Here is a 10100-nt window from a genome sequence, read left to right on the forward strand (position 1 = left end):
TGTACTTTTGATTGCCTAGACTACTGGCCACTTCTGCAATCTATCAGAGGTGGTCAGGTACTTAGGCAAAGAGCATGCAATTGCTTTGAACAGCTGATTTGAAGCTGGAAAGATTGCTGAATTTGACAAGCTTCAGTGCCCCTGCATTCTTCTACAGCTGCATAGGCAAATCTGACTCATAACAGAAAAGACATGGCTATAATTTTTTTTTTTTGCATATACTTGGTCGTCAAAAAAGAAACAAATGCGAGCAGGACTACTGACTATAATATGTATATGTCCTAACTGTAAAAAACATGAACAGGACATGTATATGAAAAACAGACACCGGAAAGGGGCTTTATACGGTTTTATTATTTTTTTACACTGCACTTCTAATAAAAAAATACATGCAGAAAAAATTGCATATAAACTGCAAACCTTGAGGCATTGCACTTTTCTCAATACAGTACATTACATATAGGTCGGGCTTGAATTCTGATATCTCTGAAGAGATCATTGGCAATTCAGCATTTTTTTTTCTGCATACATGTGCTCTTCACTGACTGAGCGGGGAACATTCTAACAATATATCATCATGTGTCAGTTACATAGTTACGTAGATTGAAAAAAGACTGAACTCTATCAAGTTCAACCTTGAAGTTGAAACATTTATTTAACTTACAGGGGTTGTCCACTTTTGAGGACTTTTTTTATTTAAAAATATAAACATTTTCAGCCCCAAATAGATGCATTTATTTTTATTAATAATTTTGCACCATTTTGCTTTTACATACTTTTTGTTTATGTGGACAGTCAACTTTGATGTGGTCTAAGGTCATAAATATGCTTAGAGCTGGATAATAGAGTTACAAACACTTCCATTAGACTGTCAGAACAAGCTGATACACAACTCATGACTTTTGGATATGGAATGGACCCCCACTCCTTCTTAAAACAACCATAACTACAGTTAACCTAGACACTGGAATAAATACACAAAACACATTATTTTGGTTGTCAAAATGGACACAGCTTTATTTAAATCACAGGATTAAAACAATCACAGTAGGAGTCAGCTGAAGTGCTAGTACATTGGGATTCACAAGTACTGTGATATCCCCAGCTGCAGTTGCGTAGCTACCAGGGGGGCAGAGGGGGCGGTCGCCCCGGGCCCTGAGCTCTGAGGTGCCCACTGAGCTACGCTACTGTAACTGTATCGGCGTGCACAGCGCGCCCATACAGTTACATTCTGTGGCAGAGCAGGGAGAATCGATCTCCCTACTCTGCCGCCCAGCTGCTATGGGCCCCTGAGAAGGCGGTGGGGGGCCCCGGTCCCAGCAGTGGGCCCCCCACCTCACAGCTAGCAACGTCGTTATGAGCTTTTCTGTGCGCACAGGACCTGTGATGAGGTCACAGGAGGGGCAGAGTCAGGGGGTCACATGATCAGGGCTTCAGCACAGGGCTCTGCTGTGCTGGTTGTCATGGTGCTGGATGAGGTGAAGTAAGTTTCTGTGTGGGGTCAGGATTGGTTTACAGGGTGGATGTAGCAGAGCTGTGTGTGTACGAGGTGTACAGAGCGGAGCCGTGTGTGTAGAAGGTGTACGGAGCAGAGATATGCATGTATGAGGTGTACAGAGGAGCGGAGCCATGTGTGTATGGGGTGAGCAGAGCTGTTTGTGTACGTAGCGGAGCCAAGTGTGTAGGGGTGTACAGAGCAGAACCGTGTGTGTACGGGGTGTACAGAGCAGAGTCGTGTGTGTGCGGCGTGTACGGAGTGGAGCCGTGTGTGCAAAGTGTACGGATTTGAGCCGTATGTGTACGAGGTGTATGATGCGGAGCCGCATGTGTACGGGGTGTGTGGAGCAGAGCCATGTGTGTACAAGGTGTACAGAGCGGAGCCAGGTGTGTACAAGGTGTACAGAGCAGAGCCGTGTCAAAAATAGGGGGTGTGGAGCAGAGTCGTGTGTGTATAGGGGGTATCAGGTGCAGTAATAGGGACACAAACGGCAGCAGTGGCTCAGTATTGGGGTATCAGGTGCAGTAATGGGAACACATATGGCTGCAGCGGCTCAGCATTGGGGTATCAGGTGCAGTAATAGGGACACATACGGCAGCAGCGGCTAAGTATTGGGGTATTAGCTGCAGTAATAGGGACACATACGGCAGCAGAGGCTCAGTATTGGGGTATCAAGTGCAGTAATAGGAACACATACGGCAGCAGCGGCTCAGTATTGGGGTATCAAGTGCAGTAATAGGGACATATGCGGCAGCAGCGGCTCAGCATTGGGGTATCAGGTGCAGTAATAGGGACACATACGGCAGCAGCGGCTCAGTATTGGGGTATCAGGTGCAGTAATAAGGACACATATGGCAGTAGCAGCTCAGCATTGGGGTATCAGGTGCAGTAATAGGGACACATACGGCAGCAGAGGCTCAGTATTGGAGTATCAAGTGCAGTAATAGGGACACATACGGCAGCAGAGGCTCAGTATTGGGGTATCAAGTGCAGTAATAGGGACACATATGGCAGCAGCGGCTCAGCATTGGCGTATCAGGGGCAGTAATAGGGACACATGGCAGCAGCGGCTCAGCATTGGGGTATCAGGTGCTGTAATAGGGACACATACGGCAGCAGCAGCTCAGCATTGGGGTATCAGGTGCAGTAATAGGGACACATACAGCAGCAGAGGCTCAGTATTGGGGTATCAAGTGCAGTAATAGGGACACATACAGCAGCAGAGGCTCAGCATTGGGGTATCAGGTGCTGTAATAGGGACACATACGGCAGCAGCAGCTCAGCATTGGGGTATCAGGTGCAGTAATAGGGACACATACAGCAGTAGAGGCTCAGTATTGGGGTATCAAGTGCAGTAATAGGGACACATACGGCAGCAGAGGCTCAGCATTGGGGTATCAGGTGCTGTAATAGGGACACATATGGCAGCAGCGGCTCAGCATTGGGGTATCAGTAGGATGATGGGTTTGTGCAGGTTGGGGATAGATGGTGATGGGGCTGGAATAAGAGAAGTGAAACGTGTCGTTGTTGTATTCTCTGTAGCTGAGTCCTGGCTGGAGGAGTTGTCATGTCGGTCTGGGCCAGATGGAAAAGACGTGAAAAGTGACCGATTCCATCAGAAAGAACGTCAGCGGTAAGACACCAACTATACCTGTGCAGTAATCACATATGTTTTGTAGGACTGGTATTTACCACTGACCATATTGCGGTAATATCCATGTTGGTCTTTATATAGGGATTATTTTCAGTAACAGCGCAGTCATCTCCTACATCCACTATTAGGGTGCGTCACCGAGTTGTAATCACAGTTACCTAGTTAGGGGCCCACTCAGAAGTTTCGCCCCCCCTGAACCGAAACCCTAGCTACGCCTCTGCCCAGCTGTCTGACATACAGCCCCAGGACAGACAGCCATAAAGGGGTGGCATGCACTGACTTGCCATTCAAGCAGAGCCAGTAAACTTTCAGGGCACCAATGACCCTATTATCCTCACTCCTGTGCTTAACCACTGTGCCCGCCCCTGATTGACGTTACCATTACAACGTCTTTGAGGCTGGCCACCAAAGCCGAGCCTGTTCACCACCATGAGGTTTTACATCCTCTGTTAGTTAAAATGAGTCCACCTTAACTTGTCTGCAACTTCCACCTGACTCCTAAACCGCAAAATTATAATGAGTTATAAATTTAAATTCCAAGTCACATATGACATTCTTAGCCATTTTTTTAATATAAATCACTTTGGTGATGCCCCTGCAAAAGCATTAAGGGGACTAAACTTCATAAACCTCCAACTCACAAAGCGTCATCCTACAGCGTTCAGGAGAGGAAAAAACCCTGTGGAGGAAACCTCTAGAGAACCATTGCAGAAGGAAGGATTGCCCTTCCCTTGGGCTTAGAGGTTGATGCTAATATTAGCTATTTATAGCCATGATAAAATTGGACATGATACAAGATATACAATGGCTAATTAAACAAATATAGTACAATAAAGCATTCCTCATTATACAAGTAATTGTTAAATAAAGCGTTGTAGGACAGTGATTATAAAGGCTAAGTGCCCACGTTGCAGAAATGCTTCGGAATTGTCCGCAGCATTTCCGCAACTCCCTGCCGTGGGTAAAAAGCATGCAGAATTTGCATGCGTTTTCCCACAAAATACAAGCGTTTTTAGCTTGCAGAATGCTAGCGCTTTTCCAAGCGATTTGAAGCATCACTTGGAAAAGTGATTGACGGGTTGGTCACACTTATCAAGCATAGTGCTTGACAAGTGTGACCAACTTTTTACTATTGATGCTGCCTATGCAGCATCAATAGTAAAAGATAGAATGTTAAAAATAATTTTAAAAAAATAAAAAATAGGGATATACTTACCCTCTGTCGGCCCCCGGAGTCCTTTCGGCTCTCAGCGACGCTACCGGCAACTTCCGTTCCCAGGGATACATTGCACGAATGACCTCTGATGACATAGCAGTCACGCGAGACCGCTACGTCATCAGAGGTCATTCGCGCAATGCATCCCTGGGAACGGAAGATGCTGGCAGTGTGGCTCAGAGGCAGGAGAGCTCCGGGGGCCGACAGAGGGTAAGTATATCCCTATTTTTTATTTTAATTCTATTACTTACAGAGATATGGTACCCAGGGCATGGAGGAGAGTCTCCTCTCCTCCAGACCCTGGGTACCATCCGTACATGAAGCGCTCACTTTACGCATGGTGGGCATAGCCAAATACAGTCATATGTTAAAGTTTGGGCACCCCTATTAATGTTAACCTTTTTTCTTTATAACAATTTTTGCTTTTGCAACAGCTATTTCAGTTTCATATATCTAATAACTGATGGACTCAGTTATATTTCTGTATTCAAATGAGGTTTATTGTACTAACAGAAAATGTGCAATCTGCATTTAAACTAAATTTGACCTGTGCAAAAGTATGGGCACCCTTATCATTTTCTTGATTTGAACACTCCTAACTACTTTTTACTGACTTCCTGAAGCACTAAATTGGTTTTGTAACCTCATTGAGCTTTGAACTTCATAGCTAGGTGTATCAAATCATGAGAAAAGGTATTTAAGGTGGCCACTTGCAAGTAGTTCTCCTGTTTGATTCTCCTATGAAGAGTGGCATCATGGGCTCCTCAAAACAACTCTCAAATGATCTGAAAACAAAGATTATTCAACATAGCTTTTCAGGGGAAGGATACAAAAAGTTGTCTCAGAGATTTAACCTGTCAGTTTCCACTGTGAGGAACATAGTAAGGAAATGGAAGAACACAGGTACAGTTCCTGTTAAGCCCAGAAGTGGCAGGCCAAGAAAAATATCAGAAAGGCAGAGAAGAAGAATGGTGAGAACAGTCAAGAACAATCCACAGACCACCTCCAAAGACCTGCAGCATCATCTTGCTGCAGATGGTGTCACTGTGCATCGGTCAACAATACAGCGCACTTTGCACAAGGAGAAGCTGTATGGGAGAGTGATGCGAAAGAAGCCGTTTCTGCAAGCACGTCACAAACAGAGTCGCCTGAGGTATGCAAAAGCACATTTGGACAAGCCAGTTACATTTTGGAAGAAGGTCCTGTGGACTGATGAAACAAAGATTGAGTTGTTTGGTCATACAAAAAGGCGTTATGCATGGAGGCTAAAAAACACAGCATTCCAAGAAAAACACTTGCTACCCACAGTAAAATTTGGTGGAGGTTCCATCATGCTTTGGGGCTGTGTGGCCAATGCCGGCACCGGGAATCTTGTTAAAGTTGAGGGTCACATGGATTCAACTCCGTATCAGCAGATTCTTGACAATAATGTGCAAGAATCAGTGACGAAGTTGAAGTTACGCAGGGGATGGATATTTCAGCAAGAAAATGATCCAAAACACCGCACCAAATCTACTCAGGCATTCATGCAGAGGAACAATTACAATGTTCTGGAATGGCCATCCCAGTCCCCAGACCTGAATATCATTGAACATCTGTGGGATGATTTGAAGCGGGCTGTCCATGCTCGGTGACCATCAAACTTAACTGAACTGGAATTGTTTTGTAAACAGGAATGGTCACAAATACCTTCATCCAGGATCCAGGAACTCATTAATAGCTACAGGAAGTGACTCGAGGCTGTTATTTTTGCAAAAGGAGGATCTACGAAATATTAATGTCACTTTTATGTTGAGGTGTCCATACTTTTGCACCGGTCAAATTTTGTTTTAATGCAGATTGCACATTTTCTTTTAGTACAATAAACCTCATTTGAATCCAGAAATATAACTGAGTCCATCAGTTATTAGGCTGGTTTCACATTTGCGTTTTTTAGCGCTGGAAAAAAACGCATACGTGCGCATGCGATTTTTCCCCTATATTTAACATGGGTGCGCATACCTGCGCGCTGGCATGCGCACGTATGCGATTTTCATGCGCTGCGTTTTTTTGGGGTGTGCGTTGGTATTTTCCAGACGCAGCATGTTGCATTTTTTGGCCCTGGAAAAAAGCGCATGCGCACATATGCGCACGTTTTGCGCTAAAAATGGCCATTATAGCCTATGGATGCGCATACGTGCGCACTGGCATGCGCAGGTATGCGTTTTTTTAGCGCTGCGTTTTTTGGGTGGTGTCCACTTTTTATCCTAGTTATAATCTTCTAAAGTCAAAAAAAAAAGTCTATATAAAGGAGGTGCCTGCCAAAACTCTGCCACTACTACACTGACAGATTGAAGAGCAGACAGTCAACCAAGAACCCATTATATCAGCGAAGAATGTGAGTATATTACATTATATGCCTGTCCTTTTAAATTATGTATGTACTAATGATTTTTATTATTTTTACATGCAGTATGTCTTCAGAATCCGAGTATTCCCCATCGCGGCAGGAATTGGCGCAAGCAGACCGTGAGGTGATTATTTTCGTGCATCTGGTAAGTATATCTGCTGCTTCTCCAAATCTCTTACGTTTTTTTCAACTTTTTTAAGACATCGTCATCATCATCTGCGGACGGGACTAGTGAGGGCGAAGAGCAGGAGCAGCGAAGCCAAGTCCCGGTGGTGATACGGAATGTAAGTATCAAATGATTTGTAATGTTCTTTATTTTTTATCTTCTATTTTTACTCTTTTTTTTGTTTCTTTTTTTGTAACTTTTTATTCAATTTAAATTTGATTATTCTAATGAATGTGTTTTGTCTAGGTTCCACAACGGGATGAAGACGTCTACCTGGATAATGAGCAGCTCATCAGCCTGGTCCAGGAGCGTTCGCCGTTGTGGGACAGCCGTGACCGGCTGTACAAGGACAATGTGGTGACCCGGCGGCTATGGAATGAGGTGGCCGCAGCGTTGATGGATGGCTGGGACAGCGCCACAGCATCCTCCAAAAAGGCGTTTAGTGAGTATTTCCCTGCTCTGTATTGTGCCTCAGTGACTGTTGTCCTTGACGGCACTGTTGGGTTTCGTGCTAGGCATATTCTAGCAGGAAACCCAACAGTGTCATCGGGGTCTACAGTGACTGCTTTGAGTATTGTATTGCTACATTGTGCCTCAGTGACTGTTGTCCTTGACGGCACTGTTGGGTTTCGTGCTAGGCGTATTCTAGCAGGAAACCCAACAGTGTCATCGGGGTCTACAGTGACTGCTTTGAGTATTGTATTGCTACATTGTGCCTCAGTGACTGTTGTCCTTGACGGCACTGTTGGGTTTCGTGCTAGGTGTATTCTAGCAGGAAACCCAACAGTGTCATCGGGGTCTACAGTGACTGCTTTGAGTATTGTATTGCTACATTGTGCCGCAGTGACTGTTGTCCTTGACGGCACTGTTGGGTTTCGTGCTAGGTGTATTCTAGCAGGAAACCCAACAGTGTCATCGGGGTCTACAGTGACTGCTTTGAGTATTGTATTGCTACATTGTGCCTCAGTGACTGTTGTCCTTGACGGCACTGTTGGGTTTCGTGCTAGGTGTATTCTAGCAGGAAACCCAACAGTGTCATCGGGGTCTACAGTGACTGCTTTGAGTATTGTATTGCTACATTGTGCCGCAGTGACTGTTGTCCTTGACGGCACTGTTGGGTTTCGTGCTAGGTGTATTCTAGCAGGAAACCCAACAGTGTCATCGGGGTCTACAGTGACTGCTTTGAGTATTGTATTGCTACATTGTGCCGCAGTGACTGTTGTCCTTGACGGCACTGTTTTTTTTTTATCAACAGTGGACAAAGTCCGAACACGTTGGCGTTCGATCAAGGACCGCTTCAACAGTGATGTTCGTGCTGAGGGCCAGGTTCGCAGTGGATCTGCGTCAAGGACCAGAACTAGATACCGCCACTATCACGCGTTGCAGTTCCTAAGACCGGTCCTTGCCACGAGATCGTAAGTATTATACATTTTGGGTTTTTATTTTTATTAATCTGTGTTTTTCTAATCCACAGCTGATGCTTCTTGTAAAGGCATGGTAGTAATGATTTTCCTTTCTTCCACAGCACCTGGAGCAGCACCCTGCAACCTGGCCCTGGAGCGGTCCTTCCTCGGACGTCCTCTGACCCGTCCCAGCCATCCGACAGCCAGGAAGCACCTTGCAGGTCAACCACACACACAGCTGGTGACCAGGAAGCTGGGCCATCAGGTGTTCCCCTGTCCCAGGTCTCTGCCACTGGTTATGCGGGCACTACCCGCCAGCGGCAGAGGGCCTTGGACAGGAATGTCTTGCCCGAGTTTATGCATTTGAGCGAGACATTTAATTCCAGCCTCAAGTCACTGTCCGACAGAGTTGAAAGCGGTTTTGCACTCATGGAACGTGGTTTTAACCACTTTGAACACCGCTTCAATTCTGTAGAACAGCGCCTTGACCGTCTGGAGGCCGACCTCAACAGACCAGCACACCATTTTTTTAGTAAGATTGAAAAGGGCATGGCGGAACACCTTAGTCCTGATCAACAGCTGAATGTGCTGCAGGCCTGCAACAATGCTTTCTTGCAGGCTATGCAGCATAATCGGTACGGTCAGCAGTCAGTGGTGTCCTTTCCACCTGTGCCACCATTGACTCGCTTCACCTCACTACCGACTTGTGCTGCATACCACTGCACGGACACCTCTATTCAAAGCCAGGACACCCACCGTTACACTACCACAAGTCTGAGTGCAGCTGGTCACTTCACCGACACCACCATGGCAAGCGCTGCTCCTGTCTGGAGCACCACCGCCAATCCCATGCATGCGTGGAGCTCAGCCACCACTAGGCAAACATGGAACAGCCCTGCCGCTACAACAACATGTAGTAGCCCTGCCACCACCACTCTGCAAACCTGGACCATCACTGCCGCCACCAGTCCTCCTGCAAGGACGAGCACTGACAACGAAGAGCAGCAGCAGCCACCTCAGCAGCAGCAGCCACCTCAGCAGCAGCCACCTCAGCAGCAGCAGCAGCCACCTCAGCAGCAGCAGCAACCACCTCAGCAGCAGCAGCCACCTCAGCAGCAGCCGCCACCTCAGCAGCAGCAGCCACCTCAGCAGCAGCCGCCACCTCAGCAGCAGCCGCCACCTCTGCAGCAGCAGCCGCCACCTCAGCAGCAGCAGCCATACCAGCAGACGGGGGACCTACATTCCATATTTGCCCCTAGTTCAAGGCGAAATCAATCAAGGCGGGCATTGGGCCAAAGTCGGTCCAGGCACACAAGCCTACGGCGACATGCCATTACAACTAATGTACCTGAACAGATTTCCTCTCCTCCAAGTGTTCCTAGTTTAATTCCCTTAACTGGACTACCTTCCCCCACAAGTTTTGTTGCCCCTTCCCCTCAAACACCGTCTTCAACTGCAAGTGTTGCATATTCCCTGCACACCCCCAAATTGAAACCATCTGCCCCCAAACGCCGTAAAAAATAATTTTTAGGTTTATTTTTGTGATAAAAAATAAATTTACATTTGTGGTTCACCATTACTAAGTTTCATTAATGTTGTTTGCGCCGCTCACACACACTGATGGGTAAATACATGTTAAAAACCAACCCAAGGCCTAGTATAGTCATATGTGAAATAACATGGACTAGTATAGTCATACCAAGGCCTAGTGTAATAACTCGAGTTTTACCAACTTGGATCTGGTTTCATGAAAAACAAACTGTTGAAACTTGTC

General features: G+C 46.3%; 1 protein-coding gene across 1 annotated transcript; it reads left to right on the forward strand.

The window, feature by feature from the left end:
- Nucleotides 1–6660: 6660 nt before the first annotated feature.
- On the forward strand, nucleotides 6661–9899 carry LOC141075972 (uncharacterized). The gene is made up of 3 exons (XM_073563180.1): nucleotides 6661–7041; nucleotides 7170–7365; nucleotides 8179–9899. The coding sequence occupies exon 3, from the start codon at nucleotides 8684–8686 to the stop codon at nucleotides 9848–9850; it is 1167 nt and encodes a 388-aa protein (XP_073419281.1). The 5' UTR covers nucleotides 6661–7041; nucleotides 7170–7365; nucleotides 8179–8683; the 3' UTR covers nucleotides 9851–9899.
- The last annotated feature ends 201 nt before the right edge of the window (nucleotides 9900–10100 follow it).

Source organism: Dendrobates tinctorius, unplaced genomic scaffold (genome assembly GCF_039654945.1).
Source record: "Dendrobates tinctorius isolate UK_male_01 unplaced genomic scaffold, ASM3965494v1 ptg000383l, whole genome shotgun sequence".
NCBI lineage: Eukaryota > Metazoa > Chordata > Amphibia > Anura > Dendrobatidae > Dendrobates > Dendrobates tinctorius.

Bases quoted from the DNA above. Each gene is read 5' to 3' on its own strand.
- LOC141075972 (XM_073563180.1), top strand. From the start codon at position 8,684: ATGCATTTGAGCGAGACATTTAATTCCAGCCTCAAGTCACTGTCCGAC.